General features: G+C 38.3%; 1 protein-coding gene across 1 annotated transcript; it reads right to left on the bottom strand.

The window, feature by feature from the left end:
* Positions 1-6,153: 6,153 nt before the first annotated feature.
* On the bottom strand, positions 6,154-14,798 carry LOC143723558 (complement C1r-A subcomponent-like). The gene is made up of 11 exons (XM_077216174.1): positions 14,685-14,798; positions 14,280-14,481; positions 13,882-14,056; positions 9,221-9,355; positions 8,318-8,520; positions 8,100-8,244; positions 7,855-7,973; positions 7,625-7,703; positions 7,410-7,544; positions 7,243-7,317; positions 6,154-7,097 (listed from the first exon to the last, which is right to left on the bottom strand). Exons 1-11 carry the CDS (start codon positions 14,708-14,710, stop codon positions 6,331-6,333), a joined length of 2,061 nt encoding a protein of 686 aa, XP_077072289.1. The 5' UTR covers positions 14,711-14,798; the 3' UTR covers positions 6,154-6,330.
* Positions 14,799-15,122: the final 324 nt, after the last annotated feature.

Here is a 15,122-nt window from a genome sequence, read left to right on the forward strand (position 1 = left end):
GTGGGAAACCATCCTCTCCTGGGGATTTATTAGACTGAAGTGAATTGAGAGCTTTTATTATTTCTGCCTGCGTGAAGGGGAGGTCCAAATTTTTTTTATCTTCTTCACTAATTTTTTGTAATTCGATTCTAGATAGAAAATTGTCTATATGGGTCAAATCTTTAGGCAGCTCTGATTTGTACAAATTTGAATAAAAGTGTTTAAATGTATCATTAATTTCTGTTGGACTATATGAGATCGAGCCTGTTTCAGTTTGAATAGCATTAAAACCCCTTAACTGTCACTTGCCCGTATAGGGGCAACCGAAATTTACTTCAAAATATTACTATTAAATCCTAATTTAATCATGACAAACTATATATCGTTGGAATGGTCTAAGACTCCTGAATAGATATTTTAGCGCTGTTTTTTTCTTACAAATTTTGTATGAACAGTAATATATGAATTTATGACAAGAGTGCACCTCAAAAAATTGACGTCATTACAGGAGTTTCTGACCTTTGTCACAAAAAGTCGACACACACACTTTTAATAATTGAAACATTGGTTTTTAATGCTAAAAGTTCATAATAAAACATAATCTAGTATTCGTCAATAAAAAAGATAAAATTATATTTTAAAAAGTAAAGTAAAAAGTCCTCTAAAAAGTATAATATATATTATATATATATGTATATATATATATATATATATATATATATATATATAATTTTTTATTATTATTATATCACATATTTTAGTAGTTATCATAAATTAGGTATCATTTGAAAGCTTACGAACTCAGAATTCATCCTGTAAAAACCGTTTTGAAATTGAACGTTGCGTTACCATAGAAACGGTATTTTTTTATTAGGCCCCTCCCCTTTTGGGAATCATCTTTCATAATTTATCATCAAAAATGTTCTAATCTTGACAAAACACATATTGTCAGAAAGGTCTGAGTCTCAAGGTTCCATATTTAGTGACAGAAGTTATAGTTGGATAGAAATGTATTAATTTGTTATGGCAGAATGCATACAATTAAATTCAATGGAATGCAATGGCACCCGGTGGCTATTTTTGGTATAACGCCTAAACAAAATCTCATGGGAACTTCAATTTTTGTGATATCAACTTTAAATTTGGAACACAACTTGGAAGTGACAAAGTCACTTCAGTAATAATCTGCTGATTGTTTCCTTTAAAACAAGACCAAACTTAGGTCTATATTCCAAAGCATTCTTGAATTACAACCATTTAGGTTTGTATACTGCATTTTAATGTCAATTATCAAAAGGGGGATGACAGCTAAGGGGTTAATAATTCTATTGTTTTCCTCTGTCTTCAGTTGCCAGGATAATATTTTATGTGCTTTCTCTCCCAATTCATAATACCTCTGTCTAGTTCTTAAAATGGCTCTTTCAATTTTGTAAGTGTCTAATGTATTGTATTGGAGTTTTTTCTGAACTAAGGATTGATATGTGTCAGAAGAACCATTTCTTTGATAATCTTTTTCTAGGGATAATATTTCTTTTTCTAATTTGTCAATATCTTCTGTATATTGCCTTTTCAGGCCTTTTGTATAGGAGATTATTTGCCCTCTCAAATAGGCTTTCAGCGTATCCCATAAGATAAAGCTATCGGGGGAGGAAGCACAGTTTGTTTCACAAAAGAACTTAATCTGGTCTCTTATAAATTTGCAAAATTCAGTTCTTTGTAGAAGAGTGGGATTAAGGCGCCACCTATATGCTGTTTTAGGTTTATCTGGAAACAAGATGGACAAAGTCAGTGGCGAATGATCCGATAACGTTCTAGATAAATAATCAGAGTCTAATACTCTATGGAATAATTGGGTGGATAATAGGAATAAATCAATTCTAGTATGGGATGTATGAGGGCATGAATAAAAGGAATAATCCCGAGTCTGAGGGTGCATCCGCCTCCAGATATCTATTAAATTTAGATCTTTCATATATGTTTGAGTGGTCTTGGCTGCTTTTGAATTTGAAATGGTCTTTGTCGATTTGTCCATTATAGGATCTAAGCAAAAGTTAAAGTCCCCTCCTATAAGTAAATTTTGTTGAATGTTGTTAAATTGAATGAGGATGACACTACCTGCCCCACCCATTCTCTCTTTAATTTTTTGTGTTCCTGCGCAGTGAGGTGAGTTTCTTGTAGGAAAACTAAATCTACTTTTAACTTTTTAAGATATGCCAAAACCCTTTTCCTTTTAATCGGCCCATTCAATCCATTAACATTAAAACTGACAAATTTCAATACTCTATCCACTAAGTTCTTTCTTATTTATGAGCTTCATTCGACCTCTCACGATATTACCATAAACAGAGCATATGTAAACATGTAAGCAACAAATAAATGGAGCACCCAAACAAAAAAGGAAATTACCCCAAAAAACACATAAAGAACCCCCTAGCGCCATCTTCAAAAAGTGTGGCACACTTCCCTTCCTCTAGAAAGGTCTTGTATTCGTGAACAACTATTCTAACTTAAACTTAAAGATATTCTGCCCCCCAGGGGCTCTCCGCTATATAATATAGAATATTATATGAAACACTCTAAAATAGAACTGACTGTAATAAGATAACCACTCAAGTAGGTGAACAATATCGTAAAATTGTGGTGTCTTAATGTGAGAGACCGTGTGCGTCTGCGGCTGGTTATGGATTGCTCGTCAACTGAGTCTTCCTCTGTCAGAAGGAATAGGCAAATCCAATGGTGCAGTTTGATTATTTATTGAGAAGGAGTCAGGTACATGAAGGTGATGATGGTTCACAGGTATTAATATGACAAAATAGGTGTGTTTGTGAGGGTGTGTGTATATGGGTGTGGTTATCTGAAACAGAAATACAATAAAATGTATATTAATAAACATGTAGGCTATGGTTACATATTGCATAAAGAAATAACCCGCAGTACAACCAAAAATCCACTAGTGGGAGCTCTAACACCATAAATAAACTTGCATAGATACCATAAATCTCCAAACTGTGAAAAGTACCAAAATAGGCTAACTATACATTAAATATATTATTTACGGTTGTTTGCAAGGCAATAACTAAAGTATATACAGTAGATGGCTACTTTATGAGCGCATATGGAGCACCGTAGCGGCAACAGCAGTATAACAGTAGTGAATTAACACGAGTATAACAACTTCGCCATCTGGAAAACAAACGCGCCATTCATACAAAAGCCGTACTTATATTTTAAGGACGCACACAGCACTCATACACACAAGATTAGCGCAGGATTAACAAAGGATGGCAATTCTCTGCATCGTGAATACTGCTCTCATGGCACTGGACTACACCAACAGCGAAAGCGCCCAGCACAGCCACGAGCGGTCGGAACTACAAAACGAACACATGCATTATGGGTAACGTAGTCTATGTCAGGGAACGGACTTTTAACACTTAACGTTACAGTTTGCACAATGGTTGAGATTAAGAAGGTGCGTCAGGTCATTTGTTTACACTTCTCTTCCATTTTCAAGTGTTCTCTCTCACAAATGCTGCTGCTGCTTCTCTTGGCGTTTTAAATGTTTTCTTTTTCCCATCTGAGAGCGTTACCCTCAACGTAGCGGGATAAAGTAAAGCAAACTGGATACCTTTGGACTTCAGCTCTTTCTTTACCCGATCATATTCCTTTCGGCGCTTCACCAAGTTGGCACTCAGGTCAGGAAAAAACATAACCGGCGCATTCTCGTACAATATGGGACCGTTGCTTTCCCTGGACAATTTTGCTGCCGTACGAAGTATCTTCTCCCGGTCCTGATATTTCAGCAGACGTATCAACACAGCCCTCGGCCTTTCCTCCGCGGATGGTCTTGGCGCGGGCGTCCGATGTGCTCGCTCTATTATCAGCGGCTCGGGAAAGTGCTCTTGACCCAATACAGTCGGAGGCCAATCGGCGAAAAAAGTGACCGGGTCACTCCCCTCACACCCTTCACGCACGTTGAGAATGCGGATATTATTGCGTCTGCTGTAGTTCTCAAGTGACTCAACTTTCTCCATCAAATATTCATTGTCCTTAGTCAACTTGATCACCCGCGAATCCAACTCGGTGACATGATCCTCCGCCGCCCTGATGCGATCCTCCGCTTCAGTGACAGGGGATGTCAGATTGTCAAGCATGGACTTTAAACCCGATATGGATTCGTTAATCTCTGCCGTTTTGGTATCCAATTTATTGGAAAGGGCTAGGCTCCCATTTCGTATCTTTTGAAGAATAAGAGCGTTGTCCCCGGTAGGTTGTGCCTGTCCGTGCGCCATCTTGCTAATGCTTGCTTCTTGTTGCTGGTCTTCCTTTTCACTCGATGAAGTATGTACACTCGTCGAGTTAGTTTGCTTATTTCTAGATCTTAGATCCATTACGCGGCAGATGAATCAGAATAAAAGAGTAGTTTTCCTCTTTTGAAGGGATAAGAGTGTTTTTAATAATACATTTTCGGAGAGCATCCAGGAACGCGTCCCTCTAGCTCAGCTGCATCACGTGACCCGTAAAAAGTAACATTTGTAACTACAACACTGATGTTGATTTATTATAACTCACCATCATCAACAGCCTGGTATGATGCATTAAATCCCATGTGTGATTTGGGGTTTGAATCATCAGTTAGAAAAAAGAGCTGGAGACGGTTAGCAGACACCACGATGGCCTTGTTACCAGGGTGAAACCTGTCTGTGGAATTCTGGCCACAAAACTTCCACAGAACCTTATCAGACACAACCTGGATCCAAAATAATCACTTAAAATGGCATCAAACTGTATCTTACTGCTGTTCAAATGATTGTGCAATCTCAAATGAGCCTAAAGTTAAAAAAATCTTTACTGTGATTATATTTTATTATTTTGAAGTGATGTAACAGTTACTTTGAGAGAATCGTGGTAACAGTTTGGAGAGGGCTCAATGTCCTGGTATTTGAACGTTAGCTGGATCTGGTAGCCTTGAGGCACTGCTGGATACGGCTGAGGGTACTGTGGAGAAGACACTTCTCCAAACATGGCCAGCTCACATTCACACACATTCACACATGCCCACAGCAGGCTGGATCGGTGTTTGGTAGGTCAGTGATACAGACAGAGATTCAAGTAGTTTAATCTTTAAACAATTCTATAAACTTCTTCTGAGATGGTTAAAAACATGACTCTCCATTGATGATTAAAAAAATAATGGGAATGAACGATGATTTAGATGAAACGTAAAAAATAAAGAACTTACCAGATTATTAGGACTTTTCCAGACATTCAGATGGCAATAGCATAATGTTTCTCAATGATTTATTAATGAAGCGCTTGCCTTACACATTGTAACATTTTTAGATTTTCTTCAAAAAAGTGCTTGATCATGGATTGAGTTTAATGAAATTTGTGAGCATTTAATGTCATGATTCTGCCTTCTTGTCCTTGATTTTCGCTAGTCTTGAGGCTGGATCATGACAGACGCATGTTTTGTGTGCAAGCACCATGGCCTTTTGTTTGGGCCATGTGCTTGTGTTGTCTCGTTACTTAACCCCGCCCTTAATAACCTCTTGTTATCCTCGTCTTGCCAGGACAGGGCTGGGAACTACTGGTCTAGAGAGAGTACTTATTCTATATTTGCTGTTTGTTTATCATCTAGTTATTTGTCAGGTCATAGTCTAGCTCAGTCACTCCTTACCCTGTTCATGTTTTGCCCCCTCGTGGGTTTTGTTTTTCCTGTTTTTGTCCATAAACTGTGTGTCATCCTGTCTGCGCTTGGGTTCATCCTCAAGATCATAACATTTAAATTTACATTAAATAATGATCTGCTAATCATTATGTAACATTTAGTAAGTTCATTAATAAACATTAACAAGCACATTATCTCATATTTCTAGCTGTGAATATATATTAACTAATGATCTGTGTTAAGCATTAATGTTTGTTAATGATTTATTAATGAAAGTTATAGTGTAACCTACAGAAATCATTAATTAATGGTTTAGTTCTTCATGAGTCATATATTTACATTATGCATTAGTTAAGCATGAATTAATGCATATAAGTGCACCCGTATTGTAAAGTGTTACCAACGCTACTTTATTTTTACCCAGCAGAGGGAAATCAAGTTATAAAATAATCAGCTTTGTTAGTTTATTTTGAACCATTTTGACAAATTAGAACAGACAAAAATAGGCACCAATTTTTTTTATTAACTTATTGCCTGCTGAAATCAATTTTAAACTTCTTGGTTTTTTTCTCATTATTAAACCAGTTCATTCTAAATATTCTTGACTGTTATGCACATAATTGAACCTGATCTCAGGCTAATACTAAACACTGATATAGTCTCGACTTGCACAGCCGATGCTAATTATTTGCCATTGTTTCTTCTATCCAGTCCAGGTAGTTCTGCACTTTAGTGTAGAAGCCTTTAGAGCCTGCATTGCCACATCTTTCAGGACCCCATGACACAATGCCCCTCACCTCATAGGGCTGCTCTTTAGTTCCATAGCCCAACATGGGGAAGAACAGAGGACCCCCACTGTCACCTTTACAACTGTCAACACTTTTAACATCGTCTCCAGCACAGAACATGTTATCAGTGACAGGCATATCCCCTGATACACACTCATCAAGAGTATATTCCTGAACAAGCCCATAACGTAAAGTTTTACTTATTAAGCCCCGCTCAAACCCTCCAAAACCTGATATAGTACCCATCGTGCCCTCCATTACAAGTTCGTGCGTTTTGTTTGGCAGACACACTGGCCTGATGTTTGGACCGAGTGGCACCTGGGCAGACATTTTGATCAGAGCAATGTCATGGTCAAAGTTTGTTGGATAACCACCTAGACCAACCCTATGATAATTTGGGTGAATTATGATCTTCTTTGACTCCATAGTGACTGGGTTTTTGTCCTCATTATTAATTATTCCTCCAAGCCAAGTCATGTTGTCATTTTCATATCCATCCACTACATGAGCAGCTGTTAGAGCCCAGAAATCACTGATCAGAGACGCACCACCTCTGGTATATGTCTTATGGAAGAGCTGCCAGGGAATCTGCCCCATTCTGGCTGGTGTCCCACCAAAGACTCTGCCACCAGAAGAGACTTCTGAATTCATTCCACACACTAAAACATAAAAATAAAAAAATAAAAAATATATCAAAATATGCGTAATGTAAAATAAAGTTAAATAACAATAGTGCAAACGCACAAGTACAAAATAATATAAAATCTCTTTTTATCTGTCTGCCTGTCAAGCCACTATTATTACCAGGATAACAAGGAGGAATGACATCAATGTTGTTGTCTTCTGTCCATTTCCGGTCATTTGCACACTTGTATCTTACTGCACAGGAGAAGGAAAGAAAGGTCATTAGCCTTAATAGTCAAGGATTTGTCAGTCACAAAAATAAAATTGGATTTTGTAGAGTATCCGACCTTTAGGAGTATCCTTAAATCTGTAGTAAGGCTCATTGCAGCGATACTCTATGACAGAGAGATATTCATTGTGCTTTCCACTGATAAACTGAAATTCTCCATTAGGCAGCATCTTTGGTTCTCCACAGTCAATAACTGCAATGGCACATAGAAACAAAATGATGAATGGATGAAATGCTGCAAAATGTGAAATCAGGTGATGTGCATTTACTCACTCTTGCACTCTGGAAGTGTCAAGTGCCATTGTCCATTACTCTGACACATGGACTTAAAACTTGCAATCTCTTTCTCTCCCTTACAGAATGCACAGGAAGAGAAAAGCACAATATTAAGGGGGGGAAAAATAAATTAATTCAAGTCACATGTTGCTTAGGCCATCATCACCAAATTTCCTAGTTGACTCTTTTTGTTTTAGTTTTACCATCAGCATGATTTTTAATCTCACCATCATGAGCTTGTATCCTGAGTCACAGCGCACATGAATGTAGTCTCTGTACAAGTACTGGGCAAAAACTGGTGTGACTTTTCCATGGCTGATACTGCCCGGCTGCGGACACTTCACCCCTTTAAAAGAGATGTGAGCACATCAGACTAATAAACATTAGCAGAGATATTTGAAGATTTATAGTGTTCTGGCATCCACATGGAAAAACAGTAAATAAAGATCCAGCATATTTTTCCCTCTCTCACTCCGTGTGGTGTAATGTAAGCTCCATCCCTGGCTCTGTCCGTATCTGTCAGTGTGATACTCCAGCTGGACAGAGTGAGTGCCAGTGTCAAGGACGCCAGGGCTTTTTCCTCCGCAGTACTTCTGATCTTTTCCTAAGACAGACACCTGAGAAAAAATGAGAAATAAACCTAAAAATGTATCCATCTAAAGATAGACATACGTATATAGCAAAACATACTTGCAGCCAGTGGTAGAGGCAGGTTGGTCCTTGATTGTACACCTGCTCTATGTGGAAGTTCTGGCTAAAGTTGAGAGTGATAATGAAGCCTGGCTGCACAGAGATGCTGTAGACACAGTCCAGATCTTGTGGGGACATGTCTGGGTAACCAGGACTGGAGATGGTCCCCTCTAGTTCACTGTGCACCCCACCTCCACAGTCCACTAGCACAGGCGGGAAACACACACCACTTGCTATAGATCTTATGCACCAGAGAAACAAGCGCCCGGCTATCTTTAGAATATTGTCTTTGAACTTCCATTTCTGCGGTAGCTCTGTATATTTCTATGGCATTGCTATTGTAGAGTAATTAGCTGGTGAAGTGGATTTACTTACTGTAGAGTTAACAAAAGTTATCATGAGCATTGTAATGTTTGAAGTGGACGTCATAACACATGTCAGTAGACCAGGATGTTATTAAAACGAGTGATCCGTTCATAAATCAGTAAGATTTAAACACAACTGAAGCGCTGAAAAGGTTTTTTTTTTTCATTTATTTAAATTTTTAGTAATTTTATTATGTGTTTTTGTCACTTATTATTTAAAATAATGTTTTATGTCAATTTATATATTTCTAAATACCTCTCTATATATAAATATATATAAATTATCATAACTATATTTGACTATATAACTATATTGATGACTATACATTCAAATACGATGATTAAATGCAGAAAGCTATATTCAAATTGTAGATCAGAAATTGGAAATAAACCATTTAAAGTCATGACAGAAAAAATGTGTAGCATTTAAAAAAAAAAAACTTAGAAAAAAACAATCACCAACCTCCACAATCAATAAACAGCATGCTGAAAATGTAAATATCATGGCGTCTAGGCTGTTATTAATGAACACACTCACAGGCACAGGTGCGTTGATCAGACCTCAGTGTGTAACCATGGTGACATGCACACAGGTAGGACCCAAGAGTGTTGAGGCATATCTGTGAACATGGTGGATCTTTTACCACACTGGAAGACGAACACTCATCTATGTCTAAGGGAAAAAGTAAGGATATCAACCATTAAAAGATTGTACACAAAAGATTATGGTGTTAATACTGACGTTTATAAAACTGTGTACAAAACTGACGTTTGCATACAGAACCACGGGCTCTGCTCCCTTTTACCAAAACTCATTACTTCAGACTTATGTGCTATCCAGAAACTTGCGCTATGCAAGCGAACGTCATCTTGTTCTACCATCTCAAAGAGGCACAAAATCTCTTTCTATGACCTTTACCATGACTGTTCCCTGCTGGTGGAATGATCTAACTAACTGTAGCCACTTTCAAGAAATGGCTGAAGATGCATCTTTTTCGTCAGCCTCGATCCAGTAATACTAGTACTTTCTCTTCTATTCTATTTTTTATTATAAAAACAATTAAATTTACTGCGTTACATTAAAAAGGAACACTCCACCGTTTTTTTTAAATAGGGCTTGTGCATTCTGGGTTTAGGGTTAGGGTTAGGGTTAGTTTTCTAACCCTAACCCTAACCCATACTTGACCTAACCCTCGTGACATCATGACACCGTCTTTCTTGCATTTAGATAGGTGGGCAAACGCATTTTTGTCTCAGTGCATGCATTGTTTTAGTTTGGCAGCGCCGCCGCTAGCTTAGCTAAGCATAATAATGGAATCCTTTGTTGCCAGATAGCATGTTGTGAGTAAAAGTGATAAAAAAATATATAAAAAAACCTAATTACTTCTTGTGGACTGAGTATTCACAACAAGTACAAATAGCAATGCTGATTAAGACTAGGTGATTTCCTAGGCTGATATTCACTTGGGACTATATGGGTGAAGCACAGGCAAAGCACTGCTACTTGGGCGCAGAGATATCACGCAACACCTGAAATCCGTCAACATACCGGCGTGACCGGCTTCATCCTCACGTCCTCAGTTTGTTGAGTGATCGCAAACCTCCTCCTGTCGTTCTCCTGTCCAAAGCACGCAGCTCCTCTTCTGAAAACTCTGGTTCATAGAGGTATAATTCTGGATCCTGACTGTCTGAGAAGTCACCCTCTTCGTCTCTCACAAAATTCGCCATGGTCATCGCCATTCACTATGTCTACTGTAGTAAAAATAGCCAGCTCCTATTCACGCCGGTATGTTGATGGAAGTTATGGGATTTCAGGTGTTGCGAGATATCCCTGCGCCCAAGTTGCAGTGCTTCGCCTGTGCTTCCCCTCAATATAGTCACAAGTCAATATCTGCCTAGGAAATCGCCTAGTCTTAATCTGCATTGCTATTTGTACTCGTTGTGAATACGCAGGCCACAAGAAGTAATTAGTTTTTATTTATTTATTTTTTTATCACTTGTACTCATGTAGGGTATGGACCACTCAGACACACACTAATTATTCATTATATACAAAGGTTTATGAAACTCCAAAACTAACAGCCCAAATGAACGAACACAAGGGTAGAAACAGTGTCATGTTACAGGGCATGATAAGGAGATTTTACGACATCCGAGGAATGGCCACATGCACAAGAGAGAGATACAATGGGAACACAGAAACCCTCTTTAAAACAGACTTTGCTGCATTAATCATAGACTAACTGATCTATAAATGAACATGCATAAAACTGTGATGACTATTGTGACTATTATGGGACTGTGTGACTATTATGTATGGTATGTACCCTGATATACCACCAACTAACGATCAATGTAACCTCACCTGTATCATGCCTCCTACCTAATTAATCCTCATTTAATGACTCACACTTTGATCTACATCACCTTCTTCTAGAATACAGTGTGGATGTGTTATAGCTATATGTGCATTAATGAAGGTATAACCATGCTTCGGACAAAGACTCGTAAATCAACTAAGAGCCATTTTCCCTCTCAGACATGTCACCGTACTTATTGGTCGAGTTCAACCCTTGGGGGTGGATCCTTTCCAGCCTTTATTAGAGACAGTCCCTTTCATCCAGGCGCAACACTGTTCTGGTGATACTGGGGAACCCTCTCCCCCTCCACGGCGGCCCCAGGGCCCAGCAGGCCTCAATCCAACCAGACATGGGCTTAGGCAGGAGAGAGAAGACTCTCTCACAAAGAACCAAGGACAATCTCAGGAGTTTTGGAACAAAGACTCCAACCAACAACGACCCCAATCACCCACTCTTCCAACTTCCTCACTTCTCCTGGGTGCTCGGCGTGGCCTCAACAGGGCCTCAGGCCTTGAACAAACCAGCCATGCGTTCCTGAAGAAAGAGAACTCTCAACCAACTTCCAGTTGACACTGCCGGAACCATCAACGACTTAAATTTTCAACAACTTCAAGAATTGTTCCCACTACAAATGCAAGTATTCAATTCAATGAAATGTGAAAATGAAATTCTGATGGTTCTTCTCATAGTCCCTTTTTCCGGTTTCCAATTTAATCCTATCACCAACCTATTTCTGTATTTCTGTATATATGTGTGTTTAGTTTATTTATGTTTATGATTTAGTTAATAAAACGTATGTACTTTATGTATTTGGTTCTGATTCGCTTGCAATACGAAGTCCCTTTACAGTTTTTGTTCTTGCTACATGCTCAAAACGCTGTACATGCTAAGAAATTATTATTATTCTGTGGCCAGGGAAGATACCCTTTTCTTAGAATAAATTAATAATCAAAAGAGTTTGTTGGATGAACTGATTAATTGATTGTAATATTAATTTAGCCATGTCAAGTTAATCCAATTAACTGACCCAAATATTCATAATTAATCATAACAAGTTATTATTGATTATTAATATTTCATATAGCTGGGTTCCTTACACTCACGACATGCTATCTGGCAACAAAGGATGCCATTCATTATGCTAAGCTAAGCTAGCGGCGGCGCTGCCATACTAAAACAATGCATGCACTGAGATAAAAATCCGTTTGCCCACCTATCTAAATGTAGGAAAGACGGTGAATAAGCCCTATTTCAAAAAACGGTGGAGTGTTCCTTCAAACTGAGAAGGGTCATAGCACTTGCATATTGTTGTCCTACTGTTAGTTTAACTGCTTCTATTGTTCACATTTGTAAGTCGCTTTGGAAAAAAGCGTCTCCTAAATGAATAAATGTAAATGTTAATACAGCAGCGAAATTGTAGCATATTTAATTAAATAACCTCACATGACACTAGCAACAGTGCTCTTGTACCATTATTCAGCATACTGCTTTTATACAAAAATTTAATGAACAAGAAATACATATTCAGCAACTTACATTTTAGACACATAATTGCCAGCTACTGTGTCTATTTTTGTTTGCGTTAATAGTTCTAAAATGAGGCCACAGTCCCCGAGCAACACACCTTAGTAGTGTTTTGATACTGAATGAATCAGTGATTTTGAACGAATCAGTTTAGCGAATTATTCGTTGACTCTGACTTGTCATGATTCCTGTCTTGTGTTTCCCTTGACTTGTGTGGACTTTCATGTTATTTCCTGTTCTGTGCCATGTTTCGTAATCTTTTGTAGGTTTTTTTGTTGTTGATTAGTTCCTGATTGTTCCCAGGTGTGTCTTGTTTGCCAATCTCCCCTTGAGTGTATATATACCCAAGTGTTTCTCATGTTCTTTGTCTGGTGTTGTCCTTTTTAGGATGATTATTTTGTTCTCTACCTGGATTTACTTTCTGACTGTTTTGTTAATAATAAATGTCAAACTGCACCTGGATCCAATGCCCTGCCTTAACTGAAACAGCCACCGTTACAGAACACCAGTCGGCTCCAGCCCCTGACCGGAGTCCAGTCTCGGTTACAGCCCCTGACTAGAGCTCTGCACTGTGGCCATTCATTCCCCTGAGTTGACTCCAGCCCATGAGCCCGTCCCAGAGTCGGTGGTTCCCTAGCCCCCTGACCTGCCGGGTCCACCCTGCACAGCCTGATTCTCCCTGGACACCTTCAGAGTTAGTTCCTGATTGTTCCCAGGTGTGTCTTTTTTGCCAATCTCCCTTTGAGTGTATATATATATATATATATATATATATATATATATATATATATGTGTATATGTGTGTGTATATACCCAAGTATTTCTCATGTTCTTTGTCTGGTGTTGTCCTTTGTTGGATGTTTTGTGAGTCGTTTCAGATTCTGGATTTTCCTGTGTTTGAATTATTTTTTTCTCTACCTGGATTTACTTTCTGACTGTTTTGTTAATAATAAATGTCAAACTGCACCTGGATCCAATGCCCTGTCTTTACTGAAACTGCCACTGTTACAAAGACACTTGTCTGCACCTACTGGTGTATTGATGCAATTGTAGACAGTAGCTATAGGTTGCCATCAGAAGTAGTGAATTTAACTCTTGTGAATAATACAAAAAAGTTGCAGCAACTGGTTAAGCTGTGTAGTTCTTTTTTTTCCATAATTTCTGTTATCAAATTCGAGGACCGAACTGTTGAATCAATTGAAAATCTAAAAGCAGAACGTTCTACATCCTGATAGAACATGTTTAGGGGAAAACATATGTACACAAAACTAAAATGTTTGTAATATGCTTGAAATGTGTAAATAGCCTAACTCACCAACAGCCTGGTAGAATGCAGTGAATCCCAAGTGTGAATCATGATTTGAGTCGTCCGTCAGAAAAACCAGCTTGAGACGGTTACCTGGAGCCAAGATCGGCTTTTCACCTGGGTGAAACCTGTCGGTGGAATTCTGACCACAGAACTTCCCCAGAACCTTCTCATCAGACACAACCTGAATATAACAGAACCACATGTGCTGAAGTATTAGAAACTATATGTCCTTCTAGATAAATGACTTACTAAAGCCAAAGTGACAGTAGTCCCTCACATCATTACATTTTCAATCGTAATTCACAGTGCAGACTTTCTTTGGAGACATTCCCCCACAACACAGTAAGGTATGAATTGTGCAACATATCCACAATACTGAAAATCTAAGTTGAAGCATCACTAACCGAGACAGAATCGTAGTAACAGTTTGGAGACGGCTCAATGTCCAAGTGATTGAATGTTAGCTGGATCTGGTAGCCTTGAGGCACTTCCAGGTCCCACTGTTCTTGGAGATTCTCTGGATACGGCTGAGGGTACTGTGGAGAAGACACTTCTCCAAACATAGCCAGCTCACATTCACACACATTCACACATGCCCACAGCAGGCTGAATCAGCGTTTGAGTAAAAAACAGAAAAAGATCATAGTGTCATGCTGGAAGAATTCAGTAATTAGACACATGATGTTCTGAGATGGCTAAGAAATATCAATGTCCACCAATGATTATTATTAAATGAACAATACAATTGAATATACAGTATGTGTTGTTATGCATGCAAATGTTAAGAATTAAATCTAAAAACAACTTACCAAATTATTAGATGTATTTCATCCATAACAGATATGCAGATGTCAATAACTACACTGATAATGCAGTCATGAGGTTTTCTTGTGATAAAGTGTATGTGGTTAACAATCACATATGAGAGAACAAGAGTCTAAAAGTCATCAAAAAAGGTAAACTTGTTTGATTTGGCTTTGGCAGAAAAGAGAGAGAGAGAGAGATGACTACTTTTCCCGTAAACCTTGCTGCATTTTTAACCTGTTTACTCAAACATTAAGGGTTAAAGTCTACACAGATCATTTTCATGCATCTTTTCCTTACAGATTATATGTTTCTATCCAGGTCAGTTACAAAGAAGGTGTTTGTCTATTAAGCAGTTTTGAGTAAATAAATCACAATTCTGTTTAGGCACTGCAGGTGGGCAATGAGTTTAAAAGTCACAATAAAATGTTGTATTTATAAAA

This window comes from Siphateles boraxobius, unplaced genomic scaffold, assembly GCF_051911475.1.
Source record: "Siphateles boraxobius isolate OS27281-9 unplaced genomic scaffold, OSU_SipBor_1 12, whole genome shotgun sequence".
Taxonomy (NCBI): domain Eukaryota; kingdom Metazoa; phylum Chordata; class Actinopteri; order Cypriniformes; family Leuciscidae; genus Siphateles; species Siphateles boraxobius.